The sequence below is a fragment of the Tetrao urogallus genome (genome assembly GCF_951394365.1).
Source record: "Tetrao urogallus genome assembly, chromosome: 1".
NCBI classification, from domain to species: domain Eukaryota; kingdom Metazoa; phylum Chordata; class Aves; order Galliformes; family Phasianidae; genus Tetrao; species Tetrao urogallus.
The window spans coordinates 56,817,796-56,844,907 of NC_136813.1; the positions used below are offsets into that span (position 1 = coordinate 56,817,796).

General features: G+C 39.4%; 1 protein-coding gene across 1 annotated transcript in view; it reads left to right on the forward strand.

Annotated features, from left to right (window-relative positions):
• Window positions 1-27,112, forward strand: part of COL4A1 (collagen type IV alpha 1 chain) — a gene marked incomplete at both ends in the record, with an annotated part of 109,986 nt that overhangs the window by 45,793 nt on the left and 37,081 nt on the right. Inside the window, 17 exons of the mRNA XM_079549305.1 lie at window positions 17,690-17,779; window positions 17,869-17,913; window positions 19,429-19,473; window positions 19,584-19,646; window positions 19,734-19,787; window positions 20,047-20,073; window positions 21,039-21,122; window positions 21,234-21,296; window positions 22,275-22,310; window positions 22,816-22,857; window positions 23,942-24,031; window positions 24,630-24,665; window positions 24,819-24,878; window positions 25,359-25,403; window positions 25,596-25,649; window positions 26,100-26,141; window positions 27,010-27,103. Coding sequence (XP_079405431.1) covers window positions 17,690-17,779; window positions 17,869-17,913; window positions 19,429-19,473; window positions 19,584-19,646; window positions 19,734-19,787; window positions 20,047-20,073; window positions 21,039-21,122; window positions 21,234-21,296; window positions 22,275-22,310; window positions 22,816-22,857; window positions 23,942-24,031; window positions 24,630-24,665; window positions 24,819-24,878; window positions 25,359-25,403; window positions 25,596-25,649; window positions 26,100-26,141; window positions 27,010-27,103 — 970 coding nt within the window. The remainder of the gene's footprint in view (window positions 1-17,689; window positions 17,780-17,868; window positions 17,914-19,428; window positions 19,474-19,583; window positions 19,647-19,733; window positions 19,788-20,046; window positions 20,074-21,038; window positions 21,123-21,233; window positions 21,297-22,274; window positions 22,311-22,815; window positions 22,858-23,941; window positions 24,032-24,629; window positions 24,666-24,818; window positions 24,879-25,358; window positions 25,404-25,595; window positions 25,650-26,099; window positions 26,142-27,009; window positions 27,104-27,112) is intronic.

The window sequence follows — 27,112 nt, forward strand, 5'->3', positions numbered from 1 at the left end:
CAAAGATAATTTTATGTGTAGCAAAACATAGATTAATTTGTGAGAAAGATGAAAAGTGCCTATTTCCAAAACATCTTTGAGGTAGAGTTTCATTTTTTAATTACAGAGTTAGTATCTGTGTAATAAAAGTCAGCTGTCTATTAAAAACAAATAAAGCAAAGATTTGTAAAAGGTCTGGAAATCAGAATGTTTCCCTTGATATCTTGATCTTATTTTTCAGTTGTGAGTGCAAATGAATCATTGTAGAGCAAGATGAATACTGTGTTATAACTTGCTTGTTGAAAGCCATTATTTTCAGTTCATGGCACATGCCAGCATCTTGTAACTAGATCATTTTAAAAAATGATAGTTTCGGGAAAGAAAATCTTGTAAAACTTACGCTTCATTTATTTAAGGCTTTGGACCTGACTTAGCTAGAGCTTCCCTTTCTGACATTTCCTATTTGCAGTTTAGAGTCTGAGTCCTATTTCTCAGAGAAAAACAAGCGCCTGCCTGATACAACCAGAGCCAAAACTACCTCAACTTAATGTAGATCATTTAAAAATGTAGGAGAGGTAATAATATCAGTATGTAGCAACAGAAGTCATTGTAAATTCAAAATTTCATGCTCTTTACCAAGAGAATGATGAGGTGCTGGAGCAGGCTGCTCCAAGAGGTTGTGGATGCTCCGTCCCTGGAGGTGTTCAAGGCCAGGTTGGATGGGGCCCTGGGCAACCTAGTCTGATATGGAGGTTGTTGGCCCTGCATGCAGCAGAGGGGTTGGAGCTTGGTGATCCTTGAGGTCCCTTCCAACCCAAGCCATTCTATGTCTTGTTCAGCAAGTCTTACGCAGCACTTTTTGAGTCCCATCACAAACTTCTCTATTTTAAACGTGTATTGTGAAATATTGACATGCTTTCAAACCTTAAATTTAAATAATTAAATTACTGACTTTTGAGACCTTTGAACAAGTGAATGAATAGTTATGCCTAGAAGACTAAGCTCAAGAAAAGCATTTTAAACTATTTTGGAATACATTTAAAAATAACTTAATTCAGATCAATATCTATCAGTGCTTGTTCATTATATTAACCCTATGAGACTTTCAAATGTGTACTTGGCTGTTTGAGCAGAAAACTGAGTTTTTGCTTAAAACATGTCCCCAAGCTTTAGTCAAACTTTTTTTTTATATCTGGTGCCTGTGCAGAACAAGAACAGACTGCTACTCAGTCCCAGGCCCAAAAAAGAGAAGTCGGTCAGGGAAAGCAAGAGAAGCATTCTTCCCAATTGCCTTGAAACGGTCTCTCCAAACAGCACATTTGGATTTGAAACATGACTCTTAAAAACGGTTCCCATTGATGTTCACAGTATTCAAGGCATCTGTTACTTCAGAGATCCATTTGCATATCATTTGATTGGAGAAAAACTATTCAGAAGGGCTGCTCCAGGCCAGGATCCAGGCTATGATAGGGCTGCCATTCTAAGCCTGTTCTTTCTGGTACCCAAGAATATGTTGGAAAACATCTGCTTTTCACTCCTCACGTAGCCTCCTGTGTGGGAAGTACATAACCATTCTGCCCAGCACCATGCTCAGCCAACATGTTGCCTATGCTGGAAGCCCTTTTGATCTGGCTCTTATGTTATGCAGAAGTGCATAAATACTGGAAGGCCCTTTCCAATCCACCCACACTCTTTAGCACTGTAACCACAGTATTTTACTGCCATGGGAGCCGCAGCAGCTGCGGAAGTGGGTACTGGGTTTACCCTTTAATGCCTTAATTATTAACATCTGGAGGTAAATTTCTTACCATAGTGTGGGAAGAAGTTGTAGGCCCTAGGATCTGTGGTTGGGGAGTGGAGGATAATTAACATATATTTGGTGAAATAATCTTATTAATGATCTCACCAGAAAAAGTGCTGAAAATAGTATTTGACTAAAAAGCTGTGGAATGCCCAAAGAGTATTTCTTAACAGCATTACGGACATGGAAGAGTGAATTATACTGCAGTGTTACTGCCTTCCATTTGAGAATCTTTTTATCAATAAGACCATTTGGATGACCATTTTCAATGTGTTCTCTCATTAGACTGTTTCCATGAGAATTGCATTTGCAGCCAAACGCCTTTGAGATGACTCATACTTTATCAAGGGCGTGTAATCGATGAAGTCTAAGGTTTTTCATCCCTTTCAGAAAATCTGAGAAAGTGAGTGTAATTGCAGCAGATGGTTCTTATCCTATAAAGACTTTATTATTACACTGAGCATCAAACTGTTATTTTAAGCTATATAAAGTCAAGCATCTAGTATCTGCAGAACAGAAGGTGCAGAAATTCTAGAATAACATAGTGTTACTAAAATAATGAAGTAATAAATAATACCTTACTCTTCTCCATTTAATAGATTAGCTTGAAACATCTTCATTTGTCTCCTCTTGCACTTTTTATTTGTCTGTCTACATTATAACTGACTGTTCTTTCTAACCTCACTGAAGTGTGAGATCCATTTAAACTGATTACACTCCTCAGTGCTCACCTACATTTTACTGGGTCACTCAGAATTAGGCAGAAGATGTATTTTCTCTTTTATCCATCTAGATTTTGAGAACAATTTCAAGCAGCTGTGAAGATAAGAAATGCTAGCCATTAACATGTAAAGAAAAAGCAGGTTAAGCATTTAATTGCTGTTTTAAACAAAGTCTGCATAGAGCAGAATAAAATTCCTCCGACTTTTTTTCAAGAATGTTAATTCCCTCATTCGTGACCATTTACATTTGTTGGCACTTTTTGCCTGCCTAATTTGGAGAATGTGCATGTTCTATTATACGTACACAAATTACTTCTCTGTTTCTCTCGATGAGGTTATCATCCCTGCACGGGTTGCAGAAATGCGCACCCTGGCTTTGCTTCATCCATTTCAGGTCTGGAAGTCAGGCAGATGTCTTAGACAGGTGGGCAGTGATGGCAGCAACTCTGTATCCTCCCAGTTCAAAGTAGCAGTGACTGGGCTTTTCTCTCCTGTAGCCATGTTGTACAGTCTAGAAAGTCACCCACACTTTTGCTATCTGCAGATGGTTGGGCTTTTTTGTTTACTCTGGATATTGAAAAGTTAACTGTGTCCAGTTGACTGAATTTCTGTGTTTTTATTTTATTTTATTTTATTATAATCAATATTAAGGCCACCCAGACTGGGAGGGCCTTCAAGGCTTTTCCTTCTGTCTTAGGTAGCAAAAGATAGAGAAAAAATATTTGTGGTATTAATTAGTTCAGAGGTCCCTACTGGAGAGAAAGTCAGGCTGTCAGTGGGCAGATTGACTCTAAATAGTTCTGGGTTTCCTTTACAAAATAGCACATGGCAGCAGGTCCATTCCTTTAGTGCAGCAAGTTGGAAGTCAAATATCTGTACTCTTTATATTGAACCTATTTTAACAGCATGAAGACTTTTTTTTTTTTTTTTTTTTTTAATCAAGGCTTGGTCTTTTTAAACTTCTAATTGTTTCCTTGGCACTGTCTCTTGTAAATGTTTGGTATTTGGTTTTAACTACTTTCTCTGTAGTTTTGCTCAGTATTTCTGCCTAGTAGCTGCTGTTGGAATGTACCTCACTGACAGCACCTGCTCATGCCTGAGTTGGAAAGACCGTGAATTCAGGACACTAAGGAAAGCAAAGCTGAATTATACATCCTGCAAAGGGCCATCAAGTTGACAAGAAGGATGAAAGGCAATGTTTGAGGAAAGAATGCAGTCTGGAAAAGACTAATATATTGCTTGAAATTGTCTAATAATTCTTGAAAAGGGGAAATTGAAAGACTGTAACAAGATAAGCAAAAATATTGTTCAGTTCCAGATCTGATCCTCTTCAAGGAGACTTGTAGTTCAGAAATATTTCTGAAAATCAGGTCATTGTCCCAGTGTTTGTGTCAATTCTGCAGTGCTAGTAGTGTATTTTTATTTATTTACCCTTTCTCGGAGAAAAATAATCAGAGAAAAGCATCTATGTTTCATAAAGAGAACAAAGCTCCTATTCTTGGAAAGAACAAGATGTCAGAAGGCTAAATAATATTGAGTGAGTTATAGTAAGTATTGAAAGGTTTCCACAGTCTCTCAATTGGCAGGCCAAACTTTTAAGTGACATTTGAAGCCATTCGATTTTCATACTTGGAAATTGTCAGTGGAAGCATTTGTCCATTTGCCCAAGTGGAACTGAATTTCTCTGGGGAAGTTTTCTATGTTGAGGTATATAGTGGACTCAGTACAGTAGATACCTGTAATGAACACAAACTAGCTGATTACCCAATGAATTTATATCTCTGGAAAGAGTGCAGTAAAGCAAATATTCCAGTACCACTGTGTGGTGGGGTGTGCTCATACTTTGTTTTCAGAGATGAGTTCAAAAGGTTTTCGCATGGTTGTATTTCAGCTGACATAACTTTTTCAACATCTGTTGCCAGATGCATATTTTTGCTTGTAAAGAGATTATTATAACAATCTCAGGCATTTAATCATGGAAGAAAACATGCTCTATAGCTTCACAGTGTTTGATTTTACATTTGTACAACTGCTGTTACTGTATGTCTTTATTCTGGTTCCTTAAAGGATTACCGGATGTTATTTTCATCTGAATCATATAAGCTTCCTATGAAGTCAGTGAAGTTTCCCAACTGAGACATTAATGTAAGATCAGAGAACACCTATAAAATCCACGCTTCTCTGAAAGAAGAGCCACCCAGTGCCTCAGCAATAGCCAAATACCATTTGGAATCATCTCAACTTGTAACTGTTGTCTATGCCAACAGAGTCATGTTCCCTGTATCTAAAGACTACACAGTGGCTATAACAATTTTGAATCAACATGCAGTTTTTTTGGAAACCGGTCACACATGACTACACCTGCAGTCTGCTTCTGCTTAGTGTGTGTTCTTCTTACTGCCTGTAACACAAACACCCCATCCTGCTGACAGCATTCTGTGGGCCTGGGACTGCATATGCCTAGGGAGCAACATTACCTACATTTTGTAATTTACCTCTCAGGATTCTTCAAATTATTCTTCCATTCAATTTAAATTGCGTTTGCTGGGGATTTCAGACCAAGCCAGCTATTTGAATTGACGGTTCTGTGACACTTCTTCAACAGAAGAATTTAATGATGCTTAATGTATTTAACAATCTGTCTCTGCCTACTTTTTCTCTGTAGCAGTATTGACTGCATGCAATCTTGTATATGCATGTAATTGTTACCAGGGAACCACAGTAATATGGTAATCTCTGTAAGTCACTTTCTGGTCTTCCTGGCTAAGAGCAAAAAGTGGTTTGGGGTTTGGTTTTGTGGTTTATTTTTATCTCCTGTTGGTGGTAGTTAATTGTTTGGTTCTATTAGCTCAGCTAACCTCCTACTTCAGACTGTAGATTTATGTTTTCAGTGAGAGGTCATCATAATTCAGATTAGTCATTGAAAAGAGCCAGCCACGTGGTGTTGGCTTTCCAAAAAGGAAATGTAAATTGCCTTAAAGTTTGGATTTTATTAAGAAAGGGGATAAAGCCAAATTTCATACAGAATTCTCAAACCTACTTCCAACAGGAGCAATAGCAAAAACAAATATGTAACCATATATGTTTTGAGGGAGACAGAGCAGGAAGAACCATCATGAATGTGGGATTTCCAAAGAGGAAGTTTAAAGTAGCTGCTAAAAAAGTGATAGTAAAGTAATTTATCACTCAAGCAAATTCCTAGCCAGCTGGAGAACATCTTTAGTTTAACCACAGAAGAAGCCTTGTGCCACAGAAAGAGCAGCTGAGAACAGCTGAGAAAGCATTTTCAAGAGATGCTGAAGAGATGTCCATTTTCTTTCAGGTGTGGGTCACACCTGAGAAAGTTCAAGGAGCAAGAAGTAAACTGAGTCATAGAGAAAGCAGGAAAGAAAGTTAACCTAAATGATGACAGTAATTATTAGAGTTCAGACGGGGGAAAGCAACTTAGATTCTTGCCTGGAAAATCATATTTTTATTCCTTGAAATATTTCAAGAGTAAGTAGAATGGCAAAATGTACCCATAAATTTTGTTGCTCTTAAAGAAAGCATGTGACAACTTCCACTGGAGTTCAGCTGGAACATTTTTGAATGTTTTGATAGGCCAACAAAAATAATTCTCACTGAGGTTTGTGTCAGAGATCACTGCACACAGTTAAAGTAAATACTGAGTTGAGTGAGTGAGCGAGCACAGACACTGGCATCACACTGAATGTCTTCTTGATCTTCTCTCATTTGACACAGTTACTGACTTTTAACTGATACAACAAGAATAGCTTGTGGTTAGTTCACAGAATATGAAAAGCTTTGGTGCTTTTGAGAACGCTTGATTTTGTTGGAACAGTTTGATCAACTGCCAAGCAAAGCCTGAAAGACTGCAGAACTGCTGAACAAGTGGGTGTAAGGAGTAGTAATGGGGAGGGACGGTAGGGCAGGAGGGGAGTCTGAAGTGTGCTCTGATGCTAAAATCAGAACTTATGGGAAAAAAAATCAAAGAATACCAAAGTCTTATATAGGATAGCAGCGAACAGAGAAGTCAGTGTTGTCCAGAAGTGCTGCTGCCAGCTGTATGCAGCACCATTAATGAGATTTGCATGCAAGTACGAATCTGCGACTCAGATTTCTTGTCTGTTTGATATGGGTACAGAAGTTGGGAGTATAACAAGAACACATGCAGCCTTGTAAAGCTCATGCAAAGGCAATCCTTTAGGATATTCTAAATATTAAAATATTCCAAGTATTAAATTTACACATGTCCCTCAACTGTAAGTTGTACTCAGCCAAAACTTTTTACCACAGGAAAACAAATGAAAAAGGACAGTGCCCAGAAAAAGCGAGACTTTCCAAAGCTATGTAAGGTACAAACCTTTGGTTGCAAAATTTTCTTTGAGCACTGCCTGTCACTGGGTACAATTGGATTTGAGGAAGGAGCAGAGAATATCATCATCAGTGTGAGTGGTATCAAAGGAGAAGAGCTGATCTGCCTGAGGGATCCACCTGAGTCTCACAACCTCAAACCATCTCTCACTAGGACAGAACCCCATTCAAGGCTGTGTCTCTTTCCTGTGAGCTCCTCTGGGTGGCAGTCATATACCACAGATTTTTGTGTATCCAGCCATCCTGTTTTACGCAGCTTTCTCTTTTTGTCAGGCACCTAAGCAGTAATCCAACTTCTGGTCAGTGTTTGCTGACAAGGAACTGCTGACTAATTATTCTCATATCCTACACAGCCTCAAAATGAGGGAAGTATCTGTTTTCCATTATTATTGGTGGGTTTTGCATCTTTCGTAGCTTAATTGGCTTAGATTGAATTATTCTGAAGGTGCTACAGAAATTACACTGTGGTATCTGTTCTCTAATGCTTCTCACTGAGTCAGGAGACTATAGATTAAATTGAAGAAACACTGATTGACACTTTTGAGGCATGGCGTTATCTGCCTTATCTAGGTATTTCATGATTAAAAAATGAGAAGCCAGAATATTTCCTTTGGCTTTTTTTGGAAGGATTTTTTAATTCTATGCAACTTTTTAAATGTTTAAAACTTTTGAAATGCCATTTCAGACCTAACTGAAAAAGCAGCTAAAATAGTGCTGTCTAGAATAGCACTGTCTGTCATGTACTCCTTAAGATACGAGCTACTTCATTATGAGAACTTTATTGCAGTCTGTACTGTCTAGGACCAGCTGCCCATGTTTTTACTATTTATGGAAGAGATTATTTTTGTAAATATGTCCATAAAAAAAATTGGCAAGAGAATAAAACTTGCATGTAACGTCACAGGTTTAGGATGTGAACAAAAATAAATGAGAAAAACCTGAAAAGTTTAAGATCTTTTTTTTTTTTTTTTTTTTTTTCTGCTGTTTCATCTTTGAATGTGAGCCTTTAAACAATGCCAAATGCAAACAAGTGCTAAATAATTTTCACTAATGAAGAAGGAAGGGTGGGGAGCATTTTTACCCCTTATTTTTTTGGACCCTCAGCACTGGAAGTGACTTAACACAATATGCAATAAAACAAAGGAAGAGTTACTCAGACCTAATGAGTTCAACAGATGATTAGAAGGGGTGGGAAACACAGCACCCTTTCGACTCAACCTGTCTCCAGGTGATAGAATTTTCCTTTTTTTCTACAGATGCATTTGTCCATCTACATCCTCTTCTCTCATGGCTCTTTCAGGTTGCTCTGTTCCCCAGGGTGGCTCTGAGTCTGGTCTGATTGAAAAAAAAAAAAAAAAAAAAAGTTTGGAAATAAGCCATGCACACCTTTGGTGAAAGGTTTGCGTGACTTCCTCCTGAAACATCATGAGATGTGCTTTTTAGAGAAATCAAGGAAAGTTTAAACATAAAGACAGTGAACCACTTAGTTTGATGTAAAACGCCCAAGCGTTGTGCAGACAGACCTTTATGATCAGTGAATGAAGCTCACGTGCTGTCTGTTGACTTCTGCTCTCTGCTAGTCTTACCTTCATACTTCTGTCCTTCCATGCTCTCCATTATACTTGGAGATAAACTACTCCTGGCTTGTAAAATGGTCACATTAGGGGTTTTGCATGTTTTCTTTCATGAGTGAGTGGAAGGTGCAATGATTCTTTCCCTCCTTTTTTATTGAAGACAAATCTGAGTGGTAGTTTGCTGTAAATAAAAATCCCTTCCTTCTGAACATCCTTCCTACTTCTGTATCTGCAACACTCATTGCTCTGGAGTCGAATACAGTACAAAATATACAATGGCAAAATACATGCAAATGCAAAGAATCACTGAGAGTTTAAGTTTTAAGAGCGTGTTTGGCTCAGCGAGTCCTGGAAAGTGAAATTTAGGTACCTTTGTTGAAAAAAATAAAAAGTTCAGCATTTGGAAAATGAGGAATAACTTTGTGATGAGCAAGAAGAAGAATGACATGAAGCAGGCAAATTAAGTAGAGAGGAGCCGTTATTAGAGCTAATTGAACAGAACTTGTAAGGTGGCGATGGACAACCAATTGCTTGACATTAGTTAAATAGAAGCTGAAGTTGTAGCCATGGCTTCCAAATATTAATTTAACTTCAGTCAGCTTATTTTGTTTCTTCTTCAGCTACTAAAACAAATTCAGACATACCACGTACCCACCACTTACTTGCATACATACTAAGCACATCAGTACTGATATGTAGAGGGAAGGATACATGCAGATTGTTGTTTCTGGATTTATACTCTCGGGAAGCACTTAGCAGCTTCCTGAGGAATGCTCCTTGCAGCCTTGGGGTGACACTGAGATATGCTTCCTGCCTATATATGCTCCTGTATTTGGAAGGCAATGAGAGTGACCCTCCTATATCTTTGTGTATACAAGTCTGCATGATGTTAGGCTTTGTACCATAAGTGAATGCTTTTCAGTATTTCCATCCCTAAAAGCAGAGTGAGTGCTGAAAGAGTATGGTGGGTGAAGGGAGGGGCCCAGGAGAGAAGATGGCAGATCCAGCATTGCGACAGACAGGGCATGACTGCTGGATGCTGTTTGCCAGCAGCTACTGGGATAGCTCTTCGCATTTGTATCTGCGTGTAGTGTAGAGCAACCTTGGCAATGCCTGCAGTTGTGAAGGGGACTCAGCCAACCCGCAGCCAGCCCAACTGGGGAACTGTGCAGGTGATGTAAAACTGTTGTGGCTGCTCCTGCTCTTAGTCATGCCAAAAATGCTGGATTTGTGTCTCTATGTGAGTGATTTTTCTCAGTTTCCTCCTGGCAGTGCAAGAATCCGTATTTTGCTGACTCTCCCTCCTTCCTCCCCTCCTCTCTTTCCCTTCTACTGTCAGCCCCAAAACTTTTGGGACAGTCAAGATGTTTACAGAGCTCCTACACAGATTCTTCACATGTCTTTGCAGTTATGTTTCTGTAATTAATTCCTTGTTACTTGTATGGCTCCAGAATTGTATAGCTATAGCGCAGATAGATTCTAGCACTGAAGAATCCACAGTGGGAATTCTGTAATGCTAAGCATCCTTAGTGCATTTAAGGACTCCTGTGCTGTGAGCATATAGCACTAACTCTGTTTGAATGATATCCACTTCACAGTTCCAATGAAATACTGAAAATGGTAAGTGCAGCTGAGGACAAACAGCTGATGCTTAATGTACATGTGATTTTAATCCTGCAAGATATTTGGGACTGGTGCTCCCTCTGGTGGTTAAAAGTACTATTTTAGTAGAGGATTGACTTCCTCACCACTGTTTCTCCACTACATCAACTCTGAGCCAATTATGGTTCTGTAAAACAAGTTTAAAAGAGTGTGGAGAAAAACACAGTCAAGAGTGCTACTTAGATCCCACAATAGTGTTTCCCACTGTGTAGTGTAATTATGGGTCTGACACCTCAAAGCCAATTCCTTTGAGCGCTCACAATTATATCAGCTGAAGGAGCAAATACAGAGCTGATATTCACCTCTCATGTGGTTTGGGTTAGTCTGTCTAGAAACCTGTAGGTCACTGTAAGGCTGTTGTGCATTCCTGTTGATTTTCCAAGGTCACACTGGAGCACAGAGGTGTGATGAGAGCTTCAGGCTTCATCTGTTTTTTGTTGTTGTTTTTGTTAACAGTTGCAGCTAGAACTCATACTAATCTCTATCAAAAGCAACATTTGAGAGTATTTCTAACATCAGACTGAGAAAAGAAAAAAAAAAGGAAGAATGCTGAAATGTCAGGCCCTTTTTCTCTCTTTTTGGAAAAGCACATCCCCAGTCTCATTTGAAAATGTTACGTTTCTTTGCTGTCTGTGCACTTGGTAGTGTTTCAGTTCAATGAATATGAGCTTTGGAAAATGGAATGTGTATGTTTGTGAGAGAGGAAGCTTGAGCTTTGAACGGATGTTGGGTTCAGCATTGACACCGGACTGGAAATGGCTGTCCTGCACGTTCAAGCATTTGTTGGCCCTGAGCTCAGTTCCTCTTGCAACAGAGGCACAGCTGAGGAGCTCTAGTAGATGAACTCCATCCAGCCTCACCATGCCAATGTGAGAAGCTGCTGCTGTATCCTCACTGCCCTATGTGGCTGCATCCTCCCATGAGCTCTGGCAGCTGCCCGGCTGCCTGGTGGGTTTCTCAGCTTACTGAGGCCAAAGCAAGCTTACCCACCAAGACAAAGTGAGGGCATTTAGTGAGCTGATGTGGCGCAGTGATGCTGAGAGGGAACCATCAGAGTTGCTGTAAGAAAGGGTGATGGTGCACCATCCTCTTCAGTGGAGTGGAGGAGCCACCATAGCTGGTTAGGCCGGCTAAACTGCCTTTTGGCATCTCACCCCTAAAAATGAGTTTTACACATTTTCAGTGGAAGGGCAGGCACATGTCTGTCCCTCCATCTCTACCATGGGATGATCTCTGGCAGAGGCAAACCAAACAGGAGGAGCTGGCTGTGTGATAATCAATTAAATGATTCCAGAAGGCTCTGTACATTGTTGTTCACCACATGCCTGAGTCTCTGGAGAGCTGGAGAATGTAACATATGTACGGGCCCAGCCTTTGCATGGAGCCCGCAGTTCTGCAGGCATTTGATTTATATCCATGTTATCAGTCTCTCAAGACTAACATCTCCCTGTCCAGCAGTCCCTAGACAAAATAATAGGGGAAATAATTTATAATGTGGTTCTGGTTGTTTCCTCCCCCTCAGAATTTGATTTATTACTAAGCTAACTCTTCTAAAACTACTTGCTTCATGTGACTCTTGCACTGCCATCTGCAGTTGTTCCATGTGTGAAAATGAAACAGTATTTCATGGCTAATTTGGAAGGATGGATGCCAGCAAAAAAGTCAGTCTCTCAGGCTATGCTATTAACGAGTTCATCTCATTTTAGAAGTCCATTCTCAAACAATCTAATGTGAGGGCATTTCACAAATGTTGGACTACAACAGGCATCTTGCTGATCAAATAGGTGGAACAGTGAGCGAGCACTTGCTGTCTTTCTGTGTCTCCACATTTTCAACAGCAGCTGAGTGGCAGGATATTCATCTTTGTGAGCTGAATAATGAATTCCTCTTTGTGTTTTCTGACAGCTTGTGTTGAATCAGTGGAGGTACAGAAGATTTGGTTACATCTGTTTTAATTTCTGAGTCTCATGAATTGATTTGTAAGAAGCAGAAGCTCTTTCAGTGTTACTTGCCAAGGTTTCGCAGCTGTGAATATTGGAACATGAACAATATGTAGCCCTTACAGTCAGAGTCTCATGCTCTTCTCACACTGCAGCTAGAAATCCTACTGTTGAGAAAAAATAAGTGGGGTAGCAGCAGTGGTCTAGTGCTTGCCAATTAGTATAGTATGGATGCTTAATGAGTTGCAACATAAACATAGTGCAAACATTATTGGGCTTTTTGTCTGAAACATTAAGTAAACAAAGGAGCTGGGTAGGCAAGAAAGAAAGGGATGCTGCTCAAGTATTTCCTTGCAATTCAGGGCATCCTCAGGACATGCTTATGTCTCTGCTGCAGAATGTAGTAGGTGATATCTTCTTCTGACCTTGCAGTTGTAAATAAGACAATTGGGGCAGGAAAGATGCAGTATAAATGCTGCTACCCAGGAATTTCTGTGAGTTAATTTCAGTTAATGTAGGACGTGTGGAGCTCAGCACTGACATGACGTTAGTGCTTCTGATCATGGAGTTTCTGTACTTTCTTATTCAGTGTAGATATTTTGAGCCTGATAGAGTTTTACTGTAATTTAGTGCATTTTCACTGGTGCCAAAGATGCCATAAAACACATCATATGGTGTAAGTTGGTAATATCCGAATCACTGAAGTATTGAAGTTAGATCTTTGTTCACTAGTGAATGCTGGAAGAGCATTGTATTTCTTTACAAGTTCTGGCACACTGGTTCTTTAAAACTGATATATGAAGAAGTAATCTGACACATGGACTAAAGAAAGGACCTAGAAAGTAGGATACATCCCTAGGTCTTGCTGGAATAGGTTTTCCTAACTTCTGTGAGTTTCATGGATGGTGTGGAGGATGAATGCCCCATTACCTGTCTGCACAAATTTAGTCTACTTACCCAATACTTTGCTGTGAAATTAGATGGGAAAGCAAAAAAGAGTGGATTGTAAGCAGTGTGTAAGTCCGTGCCCCCTGTTAGAATAAATAGCTGAGGTGGCAGCTCAAAGATTCTGTTGCTTGCATTCCCTCAGAACTGATTCAACCAGTTTTATGTTTCCTTACTCCCTTCTGACAAATCACAGGCAAAAATATGAGCTCAGTTTTGTGTGAGAAACCGTGAGTGTGCAGTACTTGGTACGGGACGGCTCTCCACACTCTCAGGAGTTTTGCTGAAGGCCTCTGGGTGTCTGGTAGCTTGCCTGGATGTCCAGAATAACAAGTTCCTCCTTTTGTCCTAACAGCTAATGCCAGTTAAAAGCAATGTTCCTGTGGAAACCTGGACGTATGTAATCTCAAAGTGACCGTGAGCAGCTCCTGCCGCTATGCTTTACCTTTCAGGGACAGCAACCTGGGAGGCTGGAGATGGCCTTGCAGCACTGATGGTGGTTGTCTTGCAAGCCCAAGTTGTTATTTTTGTTAAGCTTTGAGTGAACTTCTTTGGCAAGATGAAGTGGTCGTTACTTTAGTGAGTGATTTACAGGCACAGTAAAGGCCTTTTACAGTGCCAGAACAGTCTTCAGGGAGCCTTCAAATAAATGAAAATCAGATCTGTAAACCCCAGTTTTATTTTTCTGTAAGAATGGCAGAATGAGTACTTTACTGTGTTGCAGAGTCCAGTGACTGAAATTGTGTTGAAATTCTCAGATGACAGAACTCCTGAATGCAGGAAGCATTATTAGCTGTGCTACATATGACTCATGCTTCTATGTAGGTGTCATAATAATCTTGTTTTCTTCTCATTTGCACATATTGTACTTTCCTTCAGTAATGGAAAACCTTGCTTTTTGTACTTTAGTGTCTTCTGTCTTCTTAATAGATCTCCCAGCAGGTCACAAAAGCGAGTGGCCACAGTTTAGTGTAAAATTCTGTTCTGAAGTGATTACTTCAGAATTCAGACTTTGCACTGACCTGGAAATCAGGCCGCAGACAGAGGGTGGTGGTCAATGGCTCTATGTCCAGGTGGAGGCCGGTAACAAGTGGTGTCCCCCAAGGGTCTGTCTTGGGACCGGTGCTCTTTAACATCTTTATCAATGACATCGATGAGGGAATTGAGTGCACCCTCAGCAAGTTTGCTGACGACACCAAGCTGAGTGGTGCGGTTGATATGGTGGAAGGAAGGGATGCCATTCAGAGGGACCTCGACAGGCTGGAAAGCTGGGCTCGGGTGAACCTAATGAAGTTCAACACGGCAAAGTGCAAGGTTTTGCATTTGGGCCGGAAGAACCCCAGGCACCTGTACAGGCTGGGAGGAGTGGTCCTTGAGAGCAGCTCGGCAGAGAAGGACCTGGGGGTCCTGATGGACGAGAGACTTAACATGAGCCAGCAGTGCGCTCTGGCAGCTCGAAAGGCAAATGGGATCCTGGGCTCCATCAGGAGAGGGGTGGTCAGCAGGGACAGGGAGGTGATTGTCCCTCTCTACTCGGCTCTTGTGAGGCCCCATCTGGAGTACTGTGTCCAGGTGTGGAGCCCTCAGTACAAGAAAGACATGGAGATTTTGGAAAGGGTCCAGAGGAGGGCGACTAAGATGATCAGGGGGCTGGAGCACCTCCCCTATGAGGACAGGCTGAGGGAGTTGGGCTTGTTCAGCCTGGAGAAGAGAAGGCTGCGGGGCGACCTCATTGCAGCCTATCAATACCTGAAGGGAACCTACACCCAGGAGGGGAGTAAACTCTTCAAAAGGGCTGACAATAGCAGGACTAGGGGAAATGGATCCAAGTTGAGGGAGGGAAGATTTAGGTTGGACGTTAGGGGGAAGTTCTTTACAAGGAGAGTGGTTAGGCCCTGGAACGGGCTGCCCAGGGAGGTTGTGGATGCCCCGTCCTTGGACGTGTTCAAGGCCAGGTTGGACGGGGTCCTGGGCAACCTGATCTAAACGTGTATGTTTGGTGGCCCTGCTAGGCAGAGGGGTTGGAACTACATGATCCTTGAGGTCCCTTCCAACCCGGGTGATTCTGTGTGATTCTGTGAAATATGTTTTTTCGTCTGTTCCTCTATTTGCTTTGTTTTGCAGTGTTTTGTGATAACACCCCACACTGCCTTGGATTTTATAACTAGAAAATATTATTATCAAAGTCTGACAATGAATGCTGAGGGGTAAACTAAGATGCTGTTTTGGTGCTTCAAGAAAAAAAAACTGTTTATTTCCCTTAGAAGGTGACTTTTAATTGAAAAAAAAAATTTTTTTCCTGTGAGGAAAGAGAGGAGATTCGATATGAGAATTTTTCCTGGCAGAAGATTTTAATAAACAAGTATTATTTTGAATTTAGAAATGCCATTCCCCCAGTTTGCATGGCCAGGGACTGCCATGACAGCCAGTCCAGTAGACATACCATGAAGAGGTGAGTGGACACCTTGCACCTCAGACTTCTACTCATTGCAGAGTTCTCCTCATTGCATTCCACAACTTCCTGAAGGGAGATTGAGATGAGGAAGGATTTGGCATCTTCTCCCAGGCAACAAACAGGATGTGAGGAATTGGCCACAAGTTGTACCAGAGGAGGTTTAGATTAGACATAAGGAAGAAGTTTTTCTCTCAGAGAGTGGTCAGGCACTGGAATGGCTGCCCAGGGAGGTGGTGGAGTCACCGTCCCTGGCAGTGTTCAAGAGGTGCCTGGATGAGGAGCTGCGAGAGATGGTTCAGTGCTTGTGGTAGCAAGGGTAATGGGAGGACGGTTGGACCAGATGGTCTTGCAGGTCCTTTCAACCTTGTGATTCTATGATTCTATGCTCCATCAGCGACCCATGCAGAAGCCTTACAAACAAGTTACGGTGTTATTAGACCAAAACACTTCTCACAGTCAGCTTTGTGTTGGACCCAGTTTTATATATATATACTTTTTTCCATGGCAGCAGTCCTGTTTTCTGAGCACTGATTTGGAGGGAAATGTCAAGGGTAGGGCTAAAAGGGATGCAGTGAGGCATTTTCAGACATCCTCCTCCTCTAACCCGTTCCATTTTTTCTTCTTCCATTTTTTCTTCTTCTCAGCAATGTGCAGGACTGGCTGCATAATTTTTGATGGGTCTGGTTGTTACTCTGACACTCAGCTTACACTACATGCCATGTAGCAAGGGCTGTAATGCTGGGTGTGTTTCTGGGTCCCTTTCTTTGAGACTTGAAATACAGTGGAAGTTTCAGCCCAAACCTGCAGAAACTCAGGCCAGCAGAAGCAACTTCAGCAAAAGCACTGAGTACAGCTAGTGCCAGTAGATTTCTTTTATTTCCCCTAAAGTCATTTCTTTGTGCTAAGTTGTTATTTTGCTTTCATTTCCTCTCTATTTTCTCATGCTCTTATAATCTCCATCATGGTTTACTTTATTCCTTCCTGCCTGGCCCTGTTTTTCTTACCTATCAGTCATCTCTGGACTCCTTGGTTCCTTCATCTCAACAAAATCCTACCCAAGGGACTAAACACCACTGTCAACCCAGTCACTCCACAACTTCCAACCCCTGCCATCTTCAGGAACCATCTCCGGGAATCATGAACTAGCACCATGTCTGTGAGTCATTGCACTGCTTCCTCTGCCTGCTTATCACAATGTTTTCTTTGCAAGATACCCATTTTACCATCTCTCCAAGACACAGATGATGTTCTTCTCTTGTATGCTCAGTCCTGACCCCATACCAACTACCAGAATGTTGCTGATCATCTTTATCCTGAGTAAATAGGGAAATTCCTAAGATCCCACTAGCAAATCATTTGTTAATTGCAAATAGCAATTGACTTTTGATTTGCTTAATTTGCTGTTTGCAGGCTTTGACATGCGGATGTGTCTTTTTTTCCCCTCTTTCCGTCTTTATTTGGACAGTGTTCCTCTTGGTTTCATTGGTGAAAAGTGAAAGTGCAATGGCAGCAGAGTTGATCGAGAGTGTAGATGGATTTCGTTTTCTGCCTCTAGGTTTATCTGTTTTAAATACATTTGGGTTAATAAGGAGAGCACAGAAAACACATATGTCCCATATAGCTATAAAGAAACTAAAGGATGGCAGACACAATCTCCGAGATCAGCTTCTTCGGATGATCCTATATAATGAAACACTGGCTCTGAATCATCTGAAACTGAAGACTGAGAAGCCTATTCTCCAAAATCCACTGTTGTGAATGACGCTTAAGAAGAGAAGTCGTAGTGGCTATTCATACAGTAGTGACTGAGCAGTGATATTTGCAGTTTTCAGAGACATAACTGCTGGTTTGGGGTGTTAGATTTACTACCAGGATATAGTAGTATCTGTATATGGTAAGATAGATCTTATTAAAAAGAAAGAGGCCTTCCTGGTCCCAGGGGTATAAATATACTATGAAAAGTTCTGTCCAGGGAGACAGAAATGAATTTTCTGTTTAAATTCAAAGAATGTTTTCTATCATGCCACGCTTACCCTTTGCCAGCCAGTTATCAAACATAAATATTTCTTTATTTGTAATAGCCCTTCACGGAAAGACTAGCACAAACTGTTGTCTGTCACATCTAACTTCTTACTCCCTGGCAGATTTTTTTTGAGCACAGAAACAGGGTATATGTGGGTTGCTAGAAAAAGCAATTTAAGTTGTGTTGTTGCTAATGGGTTTTCTTCTTCCCACAGGGAGAAAGAGGCTTTCCGGGAATACAGGGTGTGATTGGGTTTCCTGGAATGCAAGGACCTGAAGGTCCCCCTGGGCCACCAGGGCTTAAGGTAAGAATTAAACTTTATTATTTAAAACACTCATATTTCCCTAAATTGTTGTCCCTGGGAAAGACAGAGATCTCTCTTTTCCTTTACAGGGTGATACTGGAGAACCAGGACTGCCAGGAACAAAAGGAACAAGAGTGAGTTCTAACTTACATTTTTGCATTTCTAAAGACGTAGGCTTAGGTATCTTTCAGACTTCATGTTTGCTTTCAAGTGGGCACTTTGAGTCAGTCAATGGCATCCCCTTGTGCTGCACAGTGATTTCAAGACTCTTGCTCTTGCCTTTGAAGTTCATTGTGCAGTCAGTGTTATTCTTCCATTTGTATTTTCACCTGTTGCTTGCCACTTTATCAACAGCTCTGGTTTTGATATTCCTTTGATATCTTTCTGAGTTACTGAGAACCTCTATTCTAACTTGAATATGAAACATCCTACCTCCTTGAAGAACCCAATTGGATAAGCTGATACCCTTGAAAGCACAGACATGTTTAAAATGTGCACGGCATGCAGAAACACATTGAAGCTGGGGCAAAGATCCTCTGTCTTTTTCAGTACTAAGGGAGACTCTAAACATGCCTATAACTTTCCTATTGTAATTTCTGTTTAACGTGGTACTCTTATAACATATAATTAGCACACTATACTAACCAAGGCCAGGTCTTTTGGGGTTTTGTCAGATATTAAGCTCATTCTGAGCTTTCCCTCACTTTACAATGTGCCAGTGAAGGAGAATTTGAGTGACTTGATGAGCATTGATACTTTTGAGATATGCCATCTTGCCCACAGATCTTCAAAATACCATCTTGATTCAGTTCTCCATTTGGCTGAGGTGGCTGCAACACTTGGAATTTATAAAATCAGTTGCTGTGTCTAAGCTGTTACAGGGAGATGTTCTGCTAGATCAAGAAATCCTTATTTAAATCCATGATGTTCATGATATCCTGCATATTAACGTAGATTAGAATCTCCTGGCAAATAGTAGATTGTACTTTAGCAATGAAAAAGGTTAGGGAGATGCAAATATGCTATTTCAACTTCTGGAATCTCATACATCTTTTCTGCTTTGCAATATATGTATTAAGTAATATTGCATGTATAAATAAACTGGTATGGTGAAAATGATGTGCCAGGTTGCACTCTTGATCCATTACACTTAGAAGGGTCTTCAAAGGAGAAAAGCTCACTTGGTTTTCTTTTTTTTTTTTTTTTTTTTTTATTTAATGATAAAATGAAATTGAGGCTGGTGAAAGATGGAGAATTATCTTTACACTGTGCTAGCATTCTTTTCTGCTATGAAGAGCTGCCCACAGTAAATTTCATGTTGCAAACCATGGATGTGAGAAGACAGAATCTGCATTCCTTTTTACACATGCATAAGACTCTGATCCAGTTCCTAAACAATAATATATATATTGCTGCTTAAAAAATTACAGAAATATAAAAAAAATGTTTTCTGTTATCAATTACTAGAGTATCATAATTGGGAGGTTTAAAGATTAGGAACAGTATGTCAAGAGAGTTTTCAAAAGGTTTTTATCATTTTCATTTTCTGTCACCATAGGCAAGGAGGCTGGGGTTGGAGTTTGTCATTGGTGTTTCGTGCTTTTGTCATTTCAGATTTCCAAGTTCAGTATGTTTTTTGTCAATTGCAGGGCCCACCAGGACCATCAGGATTTCCAGGAAACCCAGGCATCCCTGTACGTGTGAAGTATATATATTTTTAAAAGAACATCAGAAGTGGACTTCAGGTGACATCTGGCCTGGATTAATGCTGTATTGCTAATTTCTGTACTTCCTTTTCATGCAGGGCATTCCTGGACAAGATGGCCCTCCTGGTCCACCTGGGATTCCAGGATGTAATGGCACAAAGGTGACACTTCCATATCCCTGTGTTGAAATAAGAACATCCCTCAAGCATACGTTCTCTAAACAAAACCAATTTCTCTGTTCCCTGTAGGGTGAAAGAGGTCCAGTAGGTCCCCCAGGTTTACCGGGACTGACTGGGAGCATAGTAAGTAGATTCTTCATGCTTCATTCACTTGTTTCAACTCTGATTCTTGAAATGTAGATAGTATTCTATGGAGCTATATAGATTATGAAATATAAAATACACAATACTGAAGAGTAAGGTCCTGGGCAACCTGATCTTGCTGTCGATGTCCCTGTTCATTAAGGGGAGTTGGACTAAATTGCCTCCAGAGGTGTCTTCCAACTCTAAGGATTTGTTTGTTCTGTAAAGAAAATAACATCAAATATGTCTTTTTTCACAGGGACCCCCAGGACCTCCTGGAATTAAGGTACATTTTGTCCTAAATGTGTTCATATCTTCTTTGTAGCAGTCAGAATTAGGATGAAATCAACACCTTTTGAGACCATCAGTCCTTATTTAATGTCTGAAAAGTTGTATCAGGATTCTTCACTTTGTAGTCGGCTCCTTAGTGCCCCTAAGTAAAGGCAGTGGAAAAGCATCCAGTTCATTACAATCGAATGCATGAGTTGTTCCAGACAGGTTTTAAGAATGTAGTAATTAGATGGAATACAATAGGAAAAAGTAGCACAAATTGTTAACGATGCGTAAGTAGTATAGTGGCCACTAAGTTATGCATAAAAATTTGGATAAGTTTTACTGTTCCAAAATTTGTTTTGATACTAACATTTCATTTATGTAAACCACTCCACATACAGAAAATTTTGGGGGAAATGGCCCACAAAAACATTGAAATTTTTTACCGGAAAGCAGGAAACAATGGGATCTTTTGTTATTAGAAAAAAAAAAGGATGTAAAAAAGTGGATAACAATTGGAATAGTTTTCCAGAGGACAAAGAGGGTTCATTTTTCGAAGGAAAAGGATTCTATGAATGACTTTGATTTCCAAATTAGGTATAAGGATAGGATCTCAGCCTATTTCCATTAGCAGTTCCTTTAGCAGCCAGACCAGGTGTTCTGATTCTTAAGTATTACTGTAGTATTGATAGTTTCGGTGGGAAAATCTTTCTGCTTACCCACTGAAGTATAGAAAATTAGGGAATAAATGATTTGGTACTGGAATCTCCTTAGACGGTTGTAAAGGACATTTGATGTTTGTGATCCTTTCTTAACTTTTACTAAATAACTGATGCTATTTTTCAGTTGAATTTAAGTGAGGTGACTTTTTTTAAAGTGAACCTTTCAAATTTTGCATAGCTCTAACTTTCTTCTCAATGTTTTTGAATGTATTTGAGTGGATGTTGAAGTACTGTTCTTTTTGTTTTCTAATTATAGGGAGATCCAGGTGAAGTGATTGGTCTTCTACCTCCTAGTGTGCTAAAAGGTGATAAAGGCTTTCCTGGCCAACCTGGACTACCTGTAAGTCTAAATGATGTTTGAATAGCTGTGAGCTTAAATTAAAATTAAATAAATATCACAACACTGAAAAATATGTATCACTTTTTAATTTTACCTTTTTATTTTTTATAGGGTCCACCTGGAACTCCAGGGTTTCAGGGACCAATGGGGCCACCAGGGATTCCAGGAGAACCAGTAAGTTTCTTTTCTAATGACTCACTTAAAGAACTCTATTACAGGAAAATCCTGCAAGGTGTTTGTTAGATATGGGTAAGACAACCTGCCTTTCCAGGCTTCATGTTTAGTCATCTGAACTCTACTGTGACAAGATTGAGAAGGTACATGGTTTTCAATAGCAGCTGCTCCTAGTGTCCTCTTCTTGCAGATTTGGAGTTTTCTTTGGTAGGAATGGAGTTGTCTTCCTTTTTTTCTCTTCTTCCACTTAGTTTATAGAAAATAAACCACAAAACAGCAGCCCAATCTAAATAAAATATTTGCTGAGATTTTTCTTATGGGCAGTCTAGTAAGAAGTACAGTGGAAAGCAAGGCAGTACCAACTGCCTGTCATTTGGATGACTGCCAAATGTTCAAGACACTTTAACTACTTGAAATATTGTCGGGTCTGGTGACTATCTTCTCTTCCTGTGATGGTTGCAGGTAACATTAGCAGAGATCAGTTATTTCCATCTCATGGAAGTCCACTCAGTATTTCTGGCTATTGAAGTGAACACCTGTGTTAGAATACTTATCCTGTTGTAAAGGACATACAGTTTAATAAGCATTTGCACTTGCTGAGGTAAAAAAGAACAAGTTTAATGAAAGATGAGCATTAGTATTTACCACAGGTAGTCAGTAGTGCACAAAATTGGGAGAAAAAAGTCAGCAATAAAGTTATTTTGCAGTACAGCACCATATATTTTATGTAATTGTCTCTTGCATACGTACTGAATAGATCCAGCACAGCTAACTGAAAAGAAAGGTCTGATGACAGACCTTTGACAGTTTCTGTTTATATACTATGTAGGCTAAGTTAGGAGCGACAGGCAGTAGCAGAAAAATACTTTTAATCTTGACTTAATGGAAAGATCTGCATTTTTGCTGTAATAATGGAATATGGAATTGTTTCACCTAATATAACATATACACATCTGCTAAAAAATTACTGTCTTGTAGGGTCGCCCTGGGCCGCCAGGACCACCAGGCGAGAAGGTAAGTTATTTGTGTTAAAAAGATTGTCTACTTGTTACCCCCAAATTTGGAAACTAATGATCATAAAGGAATGGGTTTTTTTTACAATTCGAGATCAATTGTTATTTCTTAATGGGGGGCATCACATAGAGATATTTTTAACTTTTGGTTTGTTTGGTTTGGTCTCTAATCCCAGCTGATCAAGTTAGTAGTAATTACAACATTCTGTGATTATTTGGGCATATTTTAAAATGTCAAAATTTATCAGTAAAATGTTAAGAGAAGACCATACTGACATTAAAATGATCTGTAAATTTTGTTCTATATAATTTTTCACACATTGTTGTGACACCTGAAAGATTAGGATGTGATTTCTTTGTTTCACACATGCCTTTGAAAGACATTTAATGTCTTTTATACCTTCCTTTGACTTCAGTTATGTACAAAATACATTGATATGTGTGTATGTATGCACATATTCACAGCTGATAAAAATGTACTTAATATCTTTAATTTTTATTTTCAGGGCTACATGGGCTTGGGCTTTCAAGGTCCCAAAGGTGAAAAGGTATGTTTTTGTTGAAGACTCAGTGGACAGCTGCCAGAAATACTCTGGAGACTGTATTTGTTTTAAATAAATAAACTCTTGTAATTAACCTGTGGAGAAAATCAGTACAATGGCATTGTGGATTTGGGGCAACTGAGTAAATCAAATCTGTAACTCATAACTAAGTGAAAAGAATTCATGAGCAGTTATAGAGTTTGGATATGATGATATCAGCACTGCCAGGTTATTCATAAAAATGGTGAATATCCCATCACACAGCATGGCGCTTCATGCTGTCCAACTCCAAGCCCTTTGCTGCAGTCAAACCAAGCAAATGACCTTTCTTATTTTTGTCCTGTTTTACACAGTGATAGTGCTTTCCTGGCTGCTCCATGCCTCTTTCAGCATTGATGTGTTGCTGGGTTACCATGTATTAGTTTTGGTAACTGATCCTGTGCATTGTCTTTGCCTTGACCCATCAAGTGGGAAGTAACACTTATGAAGATTAGTGTTATCTTTCTCAATAGGCTCTAGGCTGCAGTGTTTTATGTTGCACAGTCAGAAGCCAAGAAATGCTTGGCAGTCATTGGTTTTTGGGTAAACTTATTGTGTCTGAGACCTTCTTAGGGCTCAGCTTCTCATGAGTGTCATTGGCAGAGGCCTTTTGGAGTATAAGTAAAATATATTACAAAAGTGTTTTTTTTTTTGTTTGTTTTTTTTTTTTTAATCCACTATCTTATTTATGTATTTTGAAACACAGTTTTCCCATTGAATAGGCTTTCTCATGGGATGGTACATCACTGAAATTAACTTATTATCATAAAATTGCTTGAAAATTTTTGACAACAGCAGTGTGTGGAGATTTCTTGGATATGTTAGCTTTATGTGTAAAAAATAAGTGGTATTGATATGTGTTATTGCTTGGCAGAAATGCATCCATCCTTTATGAGGGGCTTTTACTGTCCTTCTGCATTATATAAACAGATGATGTTCTTACCCTGCTGTTGATCTATAAATACCAAAACAGAGTATGACCTACTTTTGTCTTCCCGAGGTTGGCCTCAGTACTGTTTTTAATGGAATATCCCAAATTTGGTGTTGACAGGGAGAACAAGGGATCCAGGGTCCCCCAGGGCCACCAGGACCAACACCACACATGAAAGAAAAAGGAAGCGAAATCATAAAGGGAGAAAAGGTGAGACTTTAGATGACTGATCTTGTTCTACTCATCACAGTTTAAGCATTAGAACTAGCAAGAAAGATAAAAGAGAAGGAAGAAAATACTGAGTCACCTACATCTTACTTTTTAACTGTTTTATGTAATGAATCTTGATGGTATTTTTAGAATTTTCTCATAAAAACATGATGATAAATACATAAATGATTGCATAAATAAGTAATGCATATAACCATAGACTGAAGACTTTCTGAAGAAAGAGGATTGATAAACATAGTCCTGTGAACCTCAAATTTTATAAAAAATTCTATTAAATAGCTTATGCTGGGCTTCTCATGTACAGAATCACCTCAATAAAATCTGATGCTAATTGATTTTTCAATTATTGAATACGACCCTTTAAGCAATATATGCTAGCATAATAATTTAGCTTAATGGATTTAATTTTTGTGTTTTGTCCAATTTCTTTTTGTACATCCTGCTATTAGGCATAGTTCTTGGAGAGGAGAACAGAATTAATCATGCTGTCTGACATGAAGAAATAAAAGATTAAAACCCTAAATGAGTTATGAGTAAAATTCTGCATGCTAATCTGCATTTTTTGTCATTTCTTTAGGGTGAGCCAGGTGAAAAGGGTGAGCAGGGAATCCCAGTAAGTACTGTGCTTTTTTTTTTTTTTTTTAATTGCAATAAAAATATTGAAGAATCTAATGACGGTCCTGAATTTCTTTATGCTTATTTGATAAAAGAAAACTTACTTTTGAATTTGACAGCGTTATTAATTTGGTGTACATTTATTTTCCAGGGATTGCCAGGCTCAGGTTACAGAGGAGAAAAAGGTGAACCTGGGAAGCCTGGTCCACGTGTAAGTATGCTCATGTTTATCAGTAACATAATTACAGTCACTGTATTGTTTTCATAAGCCAATTAAACTTAGAAACGATTAGCGAAACAATAAATTTGCTTTATATCAAACAACTAACGGCCAGAGGTACAATTCAAGATAGTGATAACACCCAGTTAAAAAATAACATGCTTTCAAATAGCTAAAAACCCCATGACAGTGGCTGCAGTGCTGAAGGCAGAGGCAAGACTCCCATTGATCCCAGCTGAAGCAAAATTAGGTCATTCCTTCACAAAAGTAAATGCAAAGTAAGGCAAAGCAGTAGTCAGTCAAAGTTTTCTTGTGTTATACCCTCTTGTGTTATACACTGTTAGCTGTGTTACGACCCTAACAAATACATTACAGTATGATTGTTTTGTTCTACTGTATCACTCACTGTATTTAGAAATTTTGTACCCGTAGTTGTACGTTTAAGCAGAGTGGAATTTGGCTGTTTTACAGGGAAAGCCTGGAAAAGATGGTGAACCAGGACCAAAAGGAGAAGCCGTATGTATTTCACCAAATTTCCAATACTATTCTGAACATTGTCCGTATGTCTGTGTGTTATCAGTGGCTGAAATCTTCTAGTCTTCCAAGTTGTTCACTTAAAATTGTGTTCAGCTAGTTTAACTTTGATGCTGCCAGAACTAAGATGCAATTGTATTTGTTTTTTCTGGTGCCACCATCTTTTACTTGCAGGGCTTGCCTGGAGGGTTTGGGATTCCAGGACGGCCTGGGGAACCTGGTGCTAAGGTAAGTCACTGCCTTCTCACAGTGACAAGATAAGAGCTTGGCCAGGTCATCACACTGAAACAACACATGCATGTAGAGCAGTATTAAATGGATTTTGCTGTGTTGTTAAGTCATTTCTCAGACTAGGAAAAGTAAAAATCAACATTGCTTAGGTATCCCTGGTTTATGTCTCTTGTGTGAATTGATTAATGCAGGCTTTATTTTTATGAGCTCTTTGCGTAGCCACTGAATGTACAAATGTGTGTTTCTAAAAATCCCAGTTTCTCTTTATACAGTGTAAAGCTGAGCAGGTCTTACTAGCTAATGGATTATTGCTTATAGCATGCCAGGTGCTTAGCACCTTGAATTTGTATGAATCTGTATCAAAGTGTTTCATTTGCTAAGGAAATTCTGTTTTAAGGTGAAGAACATCTGATTTGGATTTATAACATAACTTGTATTTTGATCTAGGGCGAGAAAGGTGATCAAGGTCCTCAAGGGCCTCCGGGAAGAGTAAGTAAAATAAACTGTTTTATTTCAAAATTAACTGAAGATGTACATTTTAAGAAAGTCAAAGCACTCAAACATTGAGGAAAAAAAAGAGACTATGCATATTCTGATCTCATTCAAATTAATCATGTTCTCAGTTTTTCTCAGTGGTAACAGAAGTTGGAAGCCTTATTTTTAAGTATATTTGAAATTTGGGAAAGGAGCTCTCAAAGCATATAAATTTTGAATGTTTTTGACTACAAAACTCTTAATCCATACAAACTATCCAAAAGAGAGTTCCAAAGAATATATGTCAGCTTTGTAGTCTATAATATTTTTTATACAGCAAATGAAAAATGTGGCTAATCAGCAGCAGATATACGATTGATGTTGCTGCTTTCTCGGCAAGTGAGTAAATTCCCAACATCTGATAATTTGTATTGAAAGAAGGCGCATGCTTCTTGAGTGTTGCGCTGCAGATGTGAGTATGCTGTATGTATAACTCAAATTAACAGCAGAAATTTCCAGAATAGTGTATTTTAAGATGAAAAGTAATACTAACCTAATGGATCAGTGCTGAGAATATGCTGAGGTTTCTTTACATCATCTTCATTCGGAAAGGTGCTACCAACCTCTCCGCTTAACTATTGATATGAAAAAGTTTTGGTAGAGTAGGAAATCCTTATTTTCTCAGCAACTACAACACTCTCACAACAGTTGTTACCTATCACTGAGATTGGTGATATGACCAAACTTCTCAAAGCTGTTATCACAAAACAAAGTGGCTTCTGTACTGTCATGATGGAATGGATGTGATAAAACTGGAGCACAGTTTTTAAAAAAAAAACTGAAACACAGTTTCTAGTGTCTTTGTCTTTGTCCTGTGATTTAGATTATAGATGCTGGACCAATAGATACTTTTGGTGAAAAGGGAGACCCTGGCGTTTCAGGTTTGCCTGGACTAAAAGGTCAAAAAGGTGAAAAAGGTACGTATT